Raw genomic sequence first — 18,080 nt, forward strand, 5'->3', positions numbered from 1 at the left:
CTGTGTGACTTTTATTGGCATCACAATTGAGGCTGTCTGGCTCAACTTTGGCTCATTAGAGGGAACATTTTCAAAGACCAAGGCTGCTCTGATGTACATTTACACTTAAAAAGACGATCAAAGCTGCGTGAGTGTCAAATATTTTATGTTGCTTGATTTCAAGTGTATGCTGAGGCTCATAAATCATGTGTTGAAAACTGAAAGCAGAGCGATTCAATTCCTCTTAAAAGTCTTAACAAGCTGCAGCCTCGAGAATAAACAGCACTTTTCTTGACCCGGTCTTCTTGATGTCAGACCAGACAGACTTTCGTCTCACTGATGATATGTTTAATAAAAGTCAAAACTAGTGTGTGCGTTACACATTAAGTACCACAGATGAAACTATAAGTATCCTCTTTATCACTTAGAACAAGAATTGAATCCATCCTTTACATCCGCTTGATACAGAATCCTCCATCAATCAATTCATCTCCTTCCAAACACAGAGAGAGAGACTGTCACACACTCACAGTCACAAGCATTGGTGACTTGGAGTTACCGATTGACATCACACCCATGCATCCCCGTGGGGAACATGCAAACTCCACACACAGACCAAAACTGAGGCCATTCCCACTGTGAGTTCAAAGAGCTAACAACAACACCACCATGTGGCTGAGGAGGATTTAAATGACGTTTGCACTAAAAACTCTTTCAATTGGCTCCAACTTGGCTCTTGGACTTATCAGGGTGGCTTTTAAAAGTCAAAAAGAGGAAACAAACTATTTGTACTCAGTATTCGTGAACAAAAAGCAACGAGGCAACTCGTCCTGGTGCACCTTCACTTTGGCTTTAGTCTTTCTATATGGGAGTTTATCTTCTTAACAATGGTCCGATCATTTCATTCCGAGATGCTCCTGTGAGTCAATAACAGAGGACACATGAAAGCACAGTTGTGGAACCGATTTGAAGAACAGAAAGCTAAAGTGTGGTTACCTCACTCCCTGGCGCTGCAGATCCACCGCTCTCATTCTTTCCTTTCAGTGTACTGGACCGAGCTGAGCGAGGCTGGAGGGACGTCAGGCTGCCGCCGCAGGATAAACGCAGGTCCGAGAGGTGATGGGCTCCATATGGGACTGAAAGGTTTTAGGGCTCGATATCAGACTACCAATAAACCACTTCGTCTGGGATGTGAATCAGTGGAAAGGTTAAATAATCAGATGTGCTCACTAACTGCTCACTGACCTCACTGTGTCAAGCTGCTGCAGCCAGTTTCAACTGTTTTGACAACGGAGGCGAGAGTTTAGTGAGTAAATGACTCTTCAAGACGTTTTCACTTATATCAGGGTCAAGAAGCAGCTGGGAACAAATGCACTTCTTCAGTATAATTTTTATCCAGATACTGTATTGTGAACACACCACATTTCTAAGGCAAATACTCAAAGTCACATTAGTAGATATTGCAGATAAAAACATTTTAAAAAGTAACTTCAGAAGGTAACTAGAGGAAGTATGGAATCAATACTGCAGAACAGAAAGAGACCGCAGCTCTGCAGCTCTGCAGCCCTGCAGCCCTGCAGCTCTGCAGCCCTGCTAAACTTCTAATTACCGTTACTGAGAGAAATATAGTCTCACCAGCATTGCATTACTTCAAAATCTCCAAATGTCCAACACTCGCTGTGTTCACAGTTTACTGATTGGAATCGGAGTGATCAGATTACCCTGTTTACATGACTGATGAATGAAGTGATCAGATTCATGTGCAGGTCTATGTACTGTAATGGGGGACATTTGTATCAGGCGCTAATCCTCAGAACAGTGTATATAAAATATTCCGTGCTGTCATTACATAACAGGTGTGAGTACGAAGCTCTGACGGTAGGAATTAATCCAATCTGCCGATTACAAGGGCTCTGATCACAGAGAGGGTTGCAACACATCCTTCCATTTAAATCAGATAAGGCCTTTCTACTCAGATGGAGATGTTGACATAACTGGAGTTTATTCAGTTTGGCATTTGATTGGATTACTCATGCTCCATGTAGAAGGAGTTGTGCAGACTGATTCAAGACTGGCTGAAGAAAGGTAGTAACAGTTTCTGTGTTGTGACGTTGATAACAACAAACTAAACAAAGGAAGAAGTATAACTGTTGCATGGAAAGTTACCCACAATCACACCACACATACTCTTCTGGATGCATTCTGTCCTCCAATTACTGATGCATTTGCACTCCTGAACTCATTTACTACTATTCCGAGAATAAGGAGAAAATAAAGATACAAGCGCGTTCTTTCCCTCCAGTCCACATGACACTGACTCATGGTGCTGTGCGCCACATTTCCATCGAGATCATAAAAAAAAGCCCAACATGGAAATCACTAATGAAACATGAACGGCTTTTGATAGATGGAGATGGCAGGTATCAAACAACAACGGAGAGCACTTTCCCATCATGACACTTCTCCTAAAGAGAGAGCATCACACATTTACTGAAAGTGGTCGAACTAACGTGGCAGGGAGGTTTTGTCCATCACATCGGTCTGTTTTCTTGTTTTTATAACATTTAGGAGTGAAACATATTGGCACCCTGCATCATTAGCACCAAAATGCAAAGTGCAGATGTTGTGATGCACAGCCTTACTTCATTTCACTCCAGTGTGCTTCTCTTTGGGATTCAAAGTGGCGCAGGTGGGCCGGGACCGCTGCCCAGTCAGATTCCTTTGGAGCCGTCATGGGCTCCTTTTAGCTCACATATCACGTTAACCATCTGCAGACATCAGCACGGGCAGCAGCGCACGCTCTCATATGGAACGAGGAACTGTGATTTGGCCGAGATCCAAGCTGGAAGTATTGGTGACAGACGAGTTTTCCTTTTTAGAGACACGAGAGAGCACTCGCTGTATTTAAAGAAGAAGGGAAGATACGTTCAGCTGAGAGATATGTGACTATTTATTGTGGTTTGGGCATCCGTCATCTGCAAGTGAGCAATTATTGAAATATATCCTCGTGAGAAAAGTAATGCTATTGGTTTGCATCACCCTCCTTCAGCATTGAGATTATAGTTGCACTTTAAGTTCCCAGAATATTGTTTAAGATGAAAATGAGTGTAAATCATCCAACAGTTTATCAGAGTTAGATTTATAATCTGTTAAGTGTTGGGAGAATCTCATTAGGGCTGTACACATTTCTGTTTAATGAAACCCTGAAGTCTAAAATATACAATTGTTTGCAACCTATTGTTGTTATATGATTTGCTTTTAGTTTCTATCGTACGTCTGATCGCCATTAATGACTTAAGTAATTGACGCCGCCTGACTGTCGTCGCACAGATGTGGAGCAGATTGTATTACAGTAGGCAGTAAGAATGTTATTCCACTACATCAAACAACTCCTCTGGATTATTGAGCCCGGAGGGAGCGCTTTGCCCTGCAACACTCGCCACAGCTAAAATACATAGGGGATTATCAAGACCTCCCACTCGCACCCAACAGGTTATTTATTATAGCGGCAGTCGCCCAGGCGACCAGACACGTGAGATAAGAGGCTGAAGTGGATGCATATGTGCCCACATGTGGCTGCAGAGAGTTTGGCTTTACTGCCATGTTTTTGTTCACGGTGCACATCCACATGCTGAAGTAGAGCGTGTCGCCGCCCAGCACCACTGACGTGGACGGGAGCAGGTGGAGAAAATGTGCTCCAGGAGTCTGAGGAGGCAATTATAAGAGAGAGCAGCCCGGGTCATAATTTCTCACTTTGTCACAGTCGGAGGGATCGTACCACAAATTGTGTTCTGCTGCTCGGACCTGAAAGAGTCTGACGGATCTACTTTATCAAGAGGTAGGGTTGAAGGCTTCTTTTTGCACAACGTTACAGCAGATTTAAGAGATAATAACTTTAGGCTTTTATTTCTCTCTCTCTCTGTGGAGGAGATGGGACTTAAGGAGTTTCTCACCTTGGTCTGCATGGTTGCAGTGTGCGCGGCTCAGAAATGGAAACAGGGAACCCCACGCTGGGACCAGAAAGGTTCATCATGACGTGCCGTTATAACCTTCAATCTGTGACTGATCATCAGTAATGTCACAATACTTCAACAGCATTCCCTGAAGGTTGTAGAGACTGAAATCTGACTAACACGTGTTTACCCTAAATGTCCGTGTGCAGCGGAGCAAAGCAAGACTTGCTCCAACCTGACTCAGGTGCTGGACAACTGGAAATTCGCTATTCTGAACCAAGTGAAAGAGCTGCTAATCAACGACCACGCCTCTGTTCTCCCCGAATATAACAGGTGAGTCACACAAACAAGTGAACGCGCACAAACATGCTTGAAAAACACCAAATATTTCACAAGAAATCCATGGTCACACACTGATGTCAGTGGATGATTTATTGGTCCTCGGACACTAAACTGGGAGTTACGTAACTTGTTCTGCCCCAGCACATGACCGGAGGCCAGCCGGAGCCGTCAGCGAGGTTGTTGGTTGATGTTCTGGACACTCTGCTTTGCAGAATGAGCTCACTGCCCAGGCTCTGCCAGAAAATAAAACAGGAAATGTTTGATTCTCATGTTCTGGGGATTTGGGGGGAGGAATTGTTTCATGCTATTAACTCGTCCCTCTGGAGATCAGGATGTGTGTCGTCATATGAACAACTAGATTTACTAACTGATCTCGTGAAAACTTTTGGACCAAAAACTGCTTTTTCTTCTTATTTTCATAAACTCCTCATGTCTGTTTTGCTCTTGTTTCCTGCAGGCTATAGAAGTAATTAGGATTTCAGGGTGACAGAGGAGGCAAATCACAGTTCGTTGTTGAACAGTCATACTTCATTTCAGTAGATTTAGCTGGAGTTACCTGGAATGGAGTATTTGTGTTTCTTACTTTTAGTTCCTCGATGTGAACTCATATGTTTGTACTATTTACTCCCTACAGTCATAAAACTAGCTGAAGCTGCAAAAGTTGATGAATTTAAGAGTAATCAAGTTGTATCTATAAAGGTAAAACAACAAGACATTTTGTTTCAATGTCCATTTAAAATAAATGAATTCATAGTGTTTTACTTGCTGGTTACCTGTATCTTTCTTTAGAAAATTATTCCCTTTCAGACTCACAATAGTGATACAAGTTGACTCATGATGAAGTTGGTATAATACCATATATCAATAAAGTTGATTAATGTTATCAACTCAGTTAAAGTATTTGTTTTAAACTCACATAGCCCACCTGTACCTCTGTTTACGTTTTACAGCAATCGCATGACGTTATCTTGTGCAGATATTTGATGGTTGCTCAAACACCGGAGTTACATTCTCCATTTGTACATCATCAAATGTCTTTGTGTTTTGTTTTTTCTTTTTTTTCAGGATCCAGCCACTATCAAATGCTCTTGGAGACCTCTATGGTCAGTTCAACTCTCTGAAAGATGAGCTGGGGAGGCTCAGCGCAAACTTTGACAGACTGGAGGGTTTTGTAGACGAGCTGAAGGACGGCAGATTCAAACTTCCCCAGCGGCCCGCACAGAGAATTCCCCTCAGTTTGAGGTCTCCGCTCAGAGCACAGATGAGGGCTCCTGAAAGGAGGATTACAACGGGGTCAACACTGATCAGAACAAGAAGGAAAGGCCCCCAGAGCCCTTAGGTATTTACTGGAAGTCTTTTGAGAAGTGTTTAATCTGATATACTGAACGATTTGAGGGTTTTTTCTATATATAAATATATAAATATATAAATATTCAGTTTTTATATAAAGATTATTTTTATTTGAGATATTTTTTTGGTTAGTGTTGGAATACATCACAAAATAATACAAAAACTAAAACGTATTTATTGTCTCCTTTGTGTATAAAGTCTTTTTAAACCACAAGGGGGCAGCATTAATCGATTATCTGGATTGTATGTGTATTATTTGGTGGATCATGTAACATAGAGGCTATAAATGTGTTTTTTGACTATTACATGATATATTAGCATCGACTGACCTGGGATGGGATCTGGTGTGTCAACCCAATCTATTATTAAAACTTGTTCTCATGCAGCCTGGACCTATTAATCAGCATTGACTGTGTACGCTCCATCTGTTAGGACGAAGTGTTTCACAGTGTGCAGTTCTTTCACTATACACCAGTGGCCGGTATAACACTGCATGTCACTTTAAAAAAATTACTTATCCTGCAGAATAAAGAAGCATTTTGTCAGTTTGTTTATCAGAGTCTTTCATTGAAAGCAAATCAGATCGGATATTGATAATACATGCAGACCTCGTCATCATGAGGCCAAATTTCAACCTGTTAGGATTAAAGTGTCTTCTTTGTTTTCTTGTACATATAATTCCTTGCATGAAATATCTTTTACCATTTACTGTAAATTATACAAGGTTAAGAGAATAGTCTAAATACAGTTAGACAGCTGTGCTGTTTTTTTTTTACAGAGCATATGTAATGATATTCTTCAAGAATTGCATCCCAGCGCTCCTCGTATGTTTAGATAAGGTAACTATGGATAGGGTGGGTTAAATGCAGAGTCATTTCCTCTAGAGGATCAATAAATTTACTCTATTGTTTCTTATTTTTCCTAAAGAAATGGCAAATATGAGAAAGATTGAAGCTGTTTTTCAGTAATTTAGCTGAGAAAATATTTTCATGTGTAATGAAAGGTCACAAAAACAGCTTTTAGAATACAAACGCTGCATTTTCCAATTAGCCACAATGAAAACTGATCTAAATATGACGAATCCAGACGCTCACTATTATACTGTCAATTGAAAACTGTTATGATTCCACTAAAGCTCCACCTCCTGCAGTCACGCTCAGTCAGTTTGTGTTAAATGGCTATTTGAGCACCTCTTTTATCCTCTGATCTGTCAGCAGGAAGGTCACTTACAAACTTACAAGGTCGTTCTCGTCACTCACTGACAGCATGCTGGAGACGCTCTTCATGCTCATCACTGCTCTAAAATAGGAGGAGGATATAATGCAGCACCTCCCACTCCTTCTTATTAATCAGTCTGTATGTTGGACTCCAGGTTATCTTGTTCCCAGGTGTGACAGTAGTGATACTGAAGCATCCAGTTGTGACAGTGAAAACAGGACAGAGAACCATGGACTGTATCTGGGGACTTGATGACAGGTTGTGACTCTGGGTTTTCATCCTCAAAGTTCATGATAACAACCAACCAATATCAGAATATCAGCAATGTGGTGGAGCAAGACATGACATTGTATCACTGTCACACATGGCACAGTTCTGTTGAGGATCATGTAACACAGTGTTTTACTCTATTTACTCTTTTATCCTTCTGTTTCTTAACCTGCTGCTCAGCTGGCCCGTTCTGAACTACACCATCAGAAATATATGCGTTTACCTTCATTCTCTAATAATAACTGAACCGGTGGTCTCTACATTTACAATGTGCTTTATATCCTTGTAAATGTATAATAAAAATATCATAAAGTTATGATGTTATTGTCATTATGTGAAGACACTGAGCCACTGAGTTTATAAAGGAGACAGACGATGACTAAAAAATTGACATCCGTGCATCTTGAATTTCAGTTTGTCCAACTTACGGTCCCACGGTGCCGAACAAGTCACTCCGTGGTTCGGACAGACTGTCACATACATTCACATTCATGGGCAATTTAGAATCACCAGTTCAACTCAAAGTCATTGTTTTTAGACGGTGGGTTAACACCCATGTGCACACACAGGGAGATCGTGCAAACTACACAAAAGTTCCACCAAATGGGATATTCTCACTGCGAGGCAGGTGTGTTAATCACTGGACCGCTGTGTGGAAGAAAATATGACGAAATATGATTTTTTATATCTTTTTATGTCGTGAAAATGACGTTATTGTTGTATGCAAGAGGGTTAAGGCAAATTTATCTTTCGTTTTGTTATTATTTTACGTGCTAATGCAATTGTTGGAGTTACCTGTTTTAGCCAGAAGAGAATGCTTTCAGTTGTTTGAGCGATCTTTCTGATACAAGGGGAAGAATTTCCTTTTTTTTGTTACAATGTTGGACAAAAACAATGTTCAGAGTGCATTTTCACACAATTTAGCCAGTAATGACAAACAAACCCCTAAACAACGTGGGCTGAATGTGTTGAATGCAGAATAAGGAATGAAAGCAGTAATAAGACGAGAGGATCTTCAGATGCATCCGGCCGATCTCAGAGAGCAGCCAAACATGTGCACCTGCAAGTTCTCTTATAAATCGTCCCAAAGTTAATCCTAAAAGTAGTTAAGTGCTGCTCTCTAGTGTATGTCTGAAAGAATAATCACTCCACATTCTCAGTTTTTCCTGTAAATATCAATATGTGAGAAAAACAAGCTAATAAACTCAAACCCAGTTACTGTAGTGTGGTATATACTGTATATATATACTGGAACAACTGGGACAATGTCCATCCAATCACTTATCTTCTATACAACTTCATCCAGTTCAGTGTGAAGCTGATCACAGCTAAGAGAAATAACCACACACACTCAAATGTACACCAATAGACAATTCAGGGTCACCAATTAACCTCGCATGCATGTTTTCCGAAACTCGAGCACCAGGAGGAAACCCAAGGCTATAAAAAGAGAACATGCGAACTTCACGGAAAAACGACAGACTCAGAATTGAACCTACAACTTTCCCACTATGAGGCAAGTGTGAAAACCTCTACATCACTGCTTATTATGGGACAGTGCGAAATGTAAGTTAAAAAAAAAGTTTGTAATTATTTGCATCTGTCATAAACTTTATTCATGAAAATAAGCTTGGCAGAACATTGAATTTTTAGCAGTTGTGAAAAATAAGTTATTTCTCACATCCATTCTGTATTTGACAGCCATGATTTTACCATCCAAAGATACATTATTGTGTATATTGCACGGGCAGCTTTCGTATCTGGAAAGGCTCCAATAAAACTGATGAGTATGGAAAGGTTTAAAAACAATATCTGCTCCCCGCTGCAAGGATGACGCTCACTTCTGTACAAAGAGATGCATCTTTGTGCTGAACTGCCTACATGCCTTCCACAAACAGAAAACATGGCCTTGTCCAAACTCCCAGATATGCTATTAAATTAATATGAGCCAATGTTTTTAACGGCATTTAAAAAAAAAAACTAATTTCAAACATCTGAAATGAAAGTTCTCATTTGAATGAAATGTGTATTTTTTTAGAAAGTCATAGCTTTTATGAATAAATAAACACATTGCATCCTATGCATTTACATTTGATCTTCTTGCACCTGGGTTGAGTATGAGTCCCCACCAGAATTCACCCTTAAGAATATCTTTGTTTATTGTTCAAAAGTATTTAGATTTAGAGTTGCTAAACCTTTGGCATGGTTTTGCCACATGCTAATCCTTGTTGTTTTATTGCTGACAGCTGGCTAAAGCATCAGTCTCTCTCCCGCTCTCTCTGCCAGTTGTCCTAATATGTTGTCACGTGATGTGATAACTGACAAGGCTGGAACTAGATTCTTGCTTTGCATTGATGAATTTGCTTATGATGCTGTTGAATAATGCACTAACTACTATGATTAGAGAACAATATCAGCAGATAAAGTTGGATGACAGGACCAAAGTTAACTTATTGTTAAGATGGAAAAAGTGGTCATAAATCCTCTCTTTACACGAGGATTAAATCCATTTGGAATTATTTCTATTTCTGGACTTTGTTTAAGAATGAAAAATGTAATATTAGAAATTATAAAGTTGCACCTGGTTGCCTACCTCTTAGTGGTGTAGCACTCTTACTTCATAGCGAGAATGTCCCCAGTTTGATCGGTTGTCTTTTTTAGTGGAGTTTCCATGTTCTCCCAGTGTGTGCAGGGGGCTGAATATTCTGGTTTCCTCCCACAGACCAAAAACATGCGGCATACATATGACTTTTAGTTACCTATAGGTGTAAATGTGAGCGTAAATCAGTGTGTTTATCCTGTAATGCTGATCCGTTGCAGACCCCTGATGAGACACTACAGAGATTTAAAAAGGTCCACGTAAAATGGGGAAATAAATTGCTAAAACCAAAAAGAAAAAGAAAAAAGAAAAACAAATGCTGACAAAGAGGAGTGAAACTGCTCAAATCTGTCACAAAAACAGGTCATATGTAATGAAAAGTTTATCATTCTGAGTTGTAATTGAAACTTCATAAATGCAACATAAGATATAGTTTGTGTGTTTAAATCATATATAAAACTTTATAAGCTATGTTAGCCAAGGTTAAATGTGTTTTGTGACTCCAGTTAAGCTTGATTTGGTGGGAAGACACAGAAATGGCTCTTCTGGTCATAAAGGTTGCAGGCCTCTGGTCTAAACTGTATCTATAATACAACTTATAATACGGTTTTGATATACAGTACATAACTGGATATATTGTGTACGCTTATTTTAATTAAGTTATAAGGTTAAAGCTCAGTAGTGCAATGGACCCAGATTCGTTTATAGGAGCTTGGGGGGAATGAAAAGCGGAGACACAGAAATAAGGTTTTGTAGGTGAATTATATTGAAAACAAAATAGTTAAACACATTGAACATATAAATATAAATTAACGTTTTAAAGTGTACATGACAAAAACAAACACAACAATGACAACAATAACTACACGAAGATACGGTTAACAAAAACCCGTATGACCTTTTGTCAGCGTTTCTTTTAGTGTTTCTGTCAAAAGAAAAGCAGAATCTTGTCCCCAAAAAAACAGAGTTCAGAGTTCATCAGATTCTTTTTCCAAAAACAAAGTTCATGGATCAAAAAGAGAATGGCAAAGAATCATATTCCAACAAAAATTGTATCCGGTGGATGCAACAGAAAAAAGGAAGAAAGGGGGTCCTACCGGATCGGCTTGCCACCTCTCACAGAGGAATACTGGGGCGGGGGGAGGGGGGATTCATGTAGAAATGGATTGGTTGGATGTGAGTTCTACTGTTCTATTTGTCACAATTCACTGTAGGATAAGTATTTCCTTGTAAAAATGAGAACATCTAAATAAGTCTACGCGCGATGTTACACGATGGAGCAGGTGAGGATCCGCATGCGGCTGCAGAGCGCAAGCCCCTGCCTCATCATATCTGTCAGGTTCCATGTGACGTACGTGCCTTCAGCTCAAATTAAAACACATAAGTGTATTTTACTTCGACAGCTGCCCAAGGCCACACACTGACGCGTGCGGGACAGCCAATCTTCTGGAGAAATGCGCGCGTCAAGCGCGCCGGAGCGCGACAGGAAACCAAACGGAAATTGTCCTTCAAATAAAAGAAAGCCTCGGCCGCGTGGTACGTCATCGCGCCTGTATTTGGGAATCTGGAAAACGGAAGTCCTTTTATAGCCTGCGTCGCTTGACTCTGGTGCAAGATGTCGCTCTGTCTCTCCGTATCCAACCGGAGACCCAATTGCGCATCGCTGAGCGTCGCATCCTCGTAAAACAAGCGGCTCCGCGGCATGTTACATGTAGTGCGCGGCAAGCAGACGTCCAATTCGAGAGCAACGCAGAAGAAATATGGAGCAGTGGAGATTTTACAACATATAAAATCGGTCCGGAGTTTCACTGGGTGACCAAGCTTCCCCGAATCTGTCCAAAATAACAGTGATAGGATAGGAGGCGCGTGTCTGGATATTGTTGTCAAACAGCTGACAGATGTGGTGAAATGGAAACGGCTCTCAACATCTGCCTGCGAAGCTGTTCGAGCTGAAGGTGAAGCAGGATTTTCAGGGGTGGGGGGGTCCTTGTCTGTGAGGTGCGATGGAATAGAATGCTGCGCATTTCCATGACATGTTATTTCAGGCAAAGAAAAAAAAACAAAAAAACCTTTCTGAGTCAGGAATTTATTCTTGACCTTTTTTCCCCCGTTTAGGCTTGTGTTGTCTTCTGCTGCGCAACGAGGAGGATGGTCTTTGCCCTACATGTGATTGTCATGTCGTCGGCATTTTTCAACCCTAGTTTTGCTTTCAGCTCTCACTTTGACACAGGTAAGGGTCAAACCGACAAATTACCAAGACACTTTTGATTTTTTTTCTTCATGGAATAGGGTTGACTGCTCTTTGGATTTGGTGTCTGCAATGTGTGCTGTATCGTACATAATTGTCTTGGCATCATTGCCTTATCATCATCATCATCATCTTTACCACCATCAGCATGATCACCATCCTCGTCATCATGACACAACTGAGCCTGAACCTCAAAACGTGAGCTGAGGTATGATTATGTCACACCTCTTGGTCCCTTTCTAGTTTGGTGACAAGAGGGTTAAAAGTTTTACCTGCACTAAATCTGCATAGTCCTGCACGTACCTCCCTGCAGTTGAGTGTGAGCTTGTGTGCATTGTATTTATGATGTGATCACTGCGTGTGTGCGTGTGTGTGCGCGTGTGCGTGTGTGTGTGGGGTTCTGCTTTTTGAGGTTGCGGTACTCTGTGCTCACATTGGATGCAGCATTTAATCACCACAGCCTGTCAGGAGGAATGATGGGATCCTTGGCAAAAGGCGATCCCAGGTGCTTGCTGCAGTGCTTTGGGACCACAGAGCGTTGAGTCAAGCCCTCGCACAGGCTGCAAGAGGTTGAATTAGAGCAGAATAAATAACTGTGTGCGAATGTAAACAGGACTAAAAGAGTCTCCCGCACTGGCTGTGGTGTGCTAAGCATTTAAATGACAGTAAGCACAGTGGCTCTCAAGTTTCAGGCTCTATCTGTCCTCCCCAAACCGCTCAGTGATCCCTGATCCTTCTCAGTAGGACTGTCCCACCCCCTGTGACTCTTCCCAGCTCTTTTTCTTCCAGTTCTTTCTCTGTTCCTTGGCCATGTAAAAAGGTCAGAAATCAAGTCATTTTAAAAAATCTAGAAGAGTTGCTTACTTGTGCATTTCTAACATGCAAAGAAGAACTGTACTGTTTATTACTCACACTCTGTATTGGCAAGTAAAAAATAAGGGCTCAAGACACTAAAAATCCAGTTAAAATCTAGATACAAAACTCGATATAACTGAAATTCTAGGAGGAATAGCACATGCAGGCAGAGCGCAATAGTATGACGTGATATATTTTAAATGATAATAATTTGATCATCATAACAATTCCCAGCCAATTCGTAAGAACCAGATTTTATTCTGTTTTAGGTGAAGATCAGTAGAACGGCAAAGAAAGTGGTGAAACACTAAAAAACACACAGTGTAGGTGCTGAGCTGGCAATCCCTCGTCCTGGGAGCTGTAAAATGATACAGACCTACCAGAGGAGTGTAATGTTTTAATTTGGAGCAGGATAAATGGATCCCAACTGAATTATGGGTAAAATGTCGGCTAACTGTGGCTCTTGAGAGCCATCTTTAATTTAATTGTGTTGTTTTTTTCAACCATCGGAGGACATCGCAGGTTTTGAAAACTTCCCACCAGGATTATGCAGTAAAACACGATTGCAGGTTTGAAATAGCCTCAGTGACAGGTCAGGGTGGATTCTCTACATGCAATATTGGTTCATTAGAGGTGTAGTGGGAGGGGCATGAGCAGGACAGTGCATGTGGATTGTAAATAGTAGGCGCAAAGGCTGGGGTCTGGATCATCATTCCTGTCATAATGATTTAAATTTCTCATAAGAACGGCCCCTCACTTGCAATCCCTCTCCTTTCTAGTAATTGGACTGAGAATCAATGTTGCCTAGGCGATAGAGAGGGGCGTGTGAGGAGGAACCAATCATTGTCGTGGACACCGCTAAGGACAGAGAAATGCTAAAATGCCTCGAAGGGGAGGGACACTCTCTCTGAGAGGAACAACATTCAATTAACTGTGAGCAGAGTCAAAAAAGACACTCGTCTTAACAACAACAACCTTGAGTCATATGACCTGATGGAGGTATTTTGCAATCCTTTTGTTTTTTGAGAAACACAAGCAGAATGACTGTTGTTTCAAGAAGTCAGACACACATGCGGACATGCGCATCATGCGAACATGCACATCAAAACGGCGCTTGATTTGACATTAAAGCTGGAATTCCGACAGCATTTGAACTGTAAACCCCCGAAGCCAGCCTCTTTAGCAGCACTTTCCTCCAATGCTCCAGGCCATGTAAGAACATAGTGTGCTCTACCTCATACAGTCATACATGAATAGGCAGAAAACACACACACACACACACACACACACACACACACACACACACACACACACACACACACACACACACACACACACACACACACACACACACACACACACACAAAGACAAAAAACAACCACGGGGCCAGGTCAGTCGTCACATTGCGTGGCATTATATAAGCCATCAGTAGGAAACAAGACACACCGTAGCAGCATTGTAGATTTCCTGACTTTTTCAGGCTTCACATGACCGGACTGGGATTTGTCTGTGCCTGCGAGGAACGCACTCTGGTATGTGTGGCATTCTGCACCAACTGCAGCTCGCAACTGCACCTGACTCATTATAGCTTCAGCACCATGGAGAGCTCCCCCGTTAGGAACGTGCGTGTATGTGTTTGACAGGTAGGTTATTGATAATCTGGATGCATCTTATGCACGGAACTATCATGCATTGCCTAATTGTTAGGACAGATGACCGACCGCATTTGATACTCCTGTGGACTGATAACGCAGCACGGTGGGAAGCTGTCTGTCAGCACTCTCCTCTGAAGCCTGGATGCAACGGTGTGCATGTTATGAATAGCACTTTGATGTAGAAAGTAACACACCCACATTTTCCGTCATTGACACGTACACCAATATCTTCACATCCTGCACATCCCACCTTACATGTGTCCTCACATGCACATGGACACATGACTGCAGGCTGTAACCAAGGTGGTAGTCATGGAAGAGAGGGAAGAAGTTAAAAATGGCATCTTGGTAGCTCCCAGTGCTCCTCCCACTGACTCGGTCAGTACAAGCCAGTCGCTGCTGACTGTTTGATTATTCATCTCTCCATGTGTAACACCAAGCACTTTAGTTACATAAGTCTGCCTCTGAGGGAAACTGGAATAAGAATGAAGTGGATTTAGGCAGTGAAGGGAAACCATCTATCTCTCTCTCTGCTCTCTGTGTGATGATGTGGTTGATGCAATGCTTTTTTTTTGTCACAGTCATTGAAGGTGTGTGTGTGTGTGTGTGTGTGTGTGTGTGTGTGTGTGTGTGTGTGTGTGTGTGTGTGTGTGTGTGTGTGTGTGTGTGTGTGTGTGTGTGTGTGTGTGTGTGTGTGTGTGTGTGTGTGTGTGTGTGTGTGTGTGTGTGTGTCTGCATCTGCAGTGACATGGGTGTTGGTTTCGAGAAGCTCATATACAGTAATTAATTTGTCATAAAGCACTCCACACTACTTGTTCAATTTACTTCAAATGCTGTAGTACTCCGACAGCAATTAAGCAACATCTAATTTGGTGATGGATAAAGATAGAGTTTTTTTTTTTTTTTTTTTTTTTCAATTAAGAAAGCAAGACTGATGTGAAACTTGCAAGGGTTCTGCAGCGGACAACAACTAATTTCAGAAGCAGCAATTACTTGGAAAATGTGCTTCTGCGTAGGAGTTGGAGTAGAATTTCAGCAATGGCATCAAAAATAGCTGTAATATGACATAAATAATCAGAATCAATAACAATGCAGGCATGCACACAAACACACCGCCTTTGTCTGTATAATGAGACGCCGGGTGAAATCAAATGTAGTGCATATTTGTATGTCTGCATATGTTGAGCACATGCATCTAATTTGTGTTTTCCAACCAGAAGCCTAAACACATCCAGACTCCTGGAATGTGAATGTAGACTGGTGCTCTGTCAGGCTCTGAGAAAACAGTGCCTTGCTTTTAATGATACTAAACAGGTATAAAATTGTTACGAGGACCTTTGCACCGATTGTTTGTGAAACTCTAATAAACCTTCTTTTATTCTTTATTTTAATGTGAAGGTTAGACGTGTGATGTTATGTGACGTACAATACATTTTCTTTGACTCACTTCAATTGGAAACATGCAGAATATTTGTGAGCTGGGTTGTAGTATTTGCATTTACTTTTCCTTTCAGCCCAGGACACAGTGATATAAAGTCAGCTCATAAGCACCAAGGCACCACATAATCTGCAGCTACATATTTGCCACAGTTAAGCTAATAGTAAAAGAATAGCTGGGTAATGTAAATGTACAGCTCAAATTGTTATTAAGTCAGGAGTTGTTTGAGCTTAAAGGAGATTTGAACCGGGCTGTACTCCAGTATCGTCTGTTCCATCTGTTCATTGAAATGAAAAGGCGTGGAAATCCTCCATTAGAGCAGTCATTTGTAACCACCCATTTTAATTATTGCATCTGTTCTTCTGGCTATCTTTCATGGCGTCCCCGTTATTGATACATTTGTGAAACTCAGCCGCACAAAACTCTAAATTTGGTCTTATTGGTGGGGAAGATCGATCGATATGATTGTGTCATATGAAAGTTTCGTTTCTACAGTCTTCAGTCTATAGAGAAAAGGGTTTTTTTTTACCTTAAAGTAGATGTGTTCTTTAGATGTGTTATGAACACAACAAAATATTGTGCCAAGGTGATTTAATGCAATGCCTTCCTGACTATCTGTTTGGAGTTTGCATGTTCCTCGTGTGCTTGTTTTGGTGTTCTCAGTCCCTTCCACAGCTGCTTCCCATAACCTCTGTTGCTTTTGTAAAGAGAAGACAGCTGTGCTCGGCACAACAGGATGAACTTAATTATTTTCAAGACATTAATTGATAAACATCTTTCAGTTTTCTTATGTGCTGCATAATAATAATAGCCCAAATTCAGCATTTTGTTTTTCTTTTTCTCAAAATCTGAGCCAGCAGTCCACATTAGAAAACAGAGGCCAGCAGGGGCTGCTGGTCATCTCTGCAATGACCTGAGACCGTTTAAACTAATTCCTGATATTAATATTACATGTTGTTGATCGTATCACTACAGTCAAAGCTAACATTTTAGAATAGCTAAAGCTAATGAATTTAGTCAGAATATAAAGTAGAGCTTTTATTTGGACACTTTCTCTCTGGTTTCGTGCCGTTCCCCTGGCTATCAGGGGACTTATGTGACAGGCCTGTAATGCTGATCCATGCTGGTTCCTCCTGGGCTCTCACTCCCAGTTAATGACAGTGATCATGGCTCTCTGCAGGCCAGCACATCCCTCTGCCATCTGCAGTCATTCACAGACGGCACGATTAGAGAACGGCTGAGAGGATGTAAGTTGGTGGAGGATACCATATCCTGTCATTAATCATGCTGTGCCTTTCCTTCTGCTCCCAACCCTGTGCACATGTGTACGTTTTGCAGACTGTGTTCTCCTCTCATCTGCAACCTCTCCATGTTCAGCACACTGTCTTCCCCACTGTCCATCTTTCCTCTGTCTCCTGCACTCCTCACACTATTCTTAGACTTAAAGATCCTGCTGTAGCCCTAGATCTCTCTCTTTTCTTCATGCAACCTGTCACATGTTCTCTCATCGGAAGAAACACAATGTCAAACTCCTTAAAGAAAGTTAAGAAGTAGCGCCACTCATCCTGTGTCCTGCATCCTCAGACATGGGTACATATTGAACAAGTCTCCAACAGGCACACCTTGACATCAGATTACTGCATCTGGACCTTTTACGAAGAAACAGTGTCGGAACACGATCTCCCTTTGGGAAACCAGCTCATGTCTGACACTCAATTTCTGCAGTGTGAGCCAATCATTTAAACTGTTGTGTGTTAAACCTCTACTTTTGTTACTTTTAGTCAAAAACCACTGGAGGTTTCGGGGTTTGCTGCAGCCCATTAATGTATGCATATTCTTTGTGACATCCTAACTGGTCTATCAATTTAAAGCGAAAGGTCTCTCGTCTGTCTCTCTCTCTCTCTCTCTCTCTCTCTCTCTCTCTCTCTCTCTCTCTCTCTCTCTCTCTCTCTCTCTCTCTTTCTCCATCCCTTCTGCTCTATCATCTTTGCTTTTTTTTCTATCCTCCATTGTGTGTGCAAGAGTGTATGCGTTGTGTTTGGAAAGCAGTCGGTAAAGCCCAGGCAGGGCAGATGGAAAAGCTTGTTTGCGCCTGCAGCACTGGCCTAAATGTAAATGCAAGCTGAGAGAGATTTGGGGTGCTTTCTGCTCTCAACTAAGCTTTCTCTCTGT

General features: G+C 41.4%; 2 protein-coding genes across 3 annotated transcripts in view; both read left to right on the plus strand.

Annotated features, from left to right (window-relative positions):
- Window positions 1–3,475: 3,475 nt before the first annotated feature.
- LOC308124917 (uncharacterized protein) lies at window positions 3,476–7,421 on the plus strand. 2 transcript variants are annotated; one of them, XM_080488310.1, is made up of 4 exons: window positions 3,476–3,817; window positions 3,907–4,003; window positions 4,142–4,265; window positions 5,340–7,421. In XM_080488310.1, the coding sequence occupies exons 2-4, from the start codon at window positions 3,910–3,912 to the stop codon at window positions 5,611–5,613; spliced, it is 492 nt and encodes a 163-aa protein (XP_080344436.1). In that variant the 5' UTR covers window positions 3,476–3,817; window positions 3,907–3,909; the 3' UTR covers window positions 5,614–7,421. The 2 variants fall into 2 exon arrangements, with proteins under 2 accessions (XP_080344436.1, XP_080344437.1); XM_080488311.1 differs by having other exon boundaries at window positions 3,910–4,003.
- Window positions 7,422–11,859: 4,438 nt separating this feature from the next.
- aatka (apoptosis-associated tyrosine kinase a) overlaps window positions 11,860–18,080 on the plus strand; it is a gene marked incomplete at its 5' end in the record, with an annotated part of 28,932 nt that continues 22,711 nt past the window's right edge. Inside the window, one exon of the mRNA XM_080488496.1 lies at window positions 11,860–11,941. Within this exon, the coding sequence (XP_080344622.1) occupies window positions 11,860–11,941 (82 nt within the window). The remainder of the gene's footprint in view (window positions 11,942–18,080) is intronic.

The sequence above is a fragment of the Lipophrys pholis genome (assembly GCF_963383615.2).
Source record: "Lipophrys pholis genome assembly, chromosome: 19".
NCBI classification, from domain to species: domain Eukaryota; kingdom Metazoa; phylum Chordata; class Actinopteri; order Blenniiformes; family Blenniidae; genus Lipophrys; species Lipophrys pholis.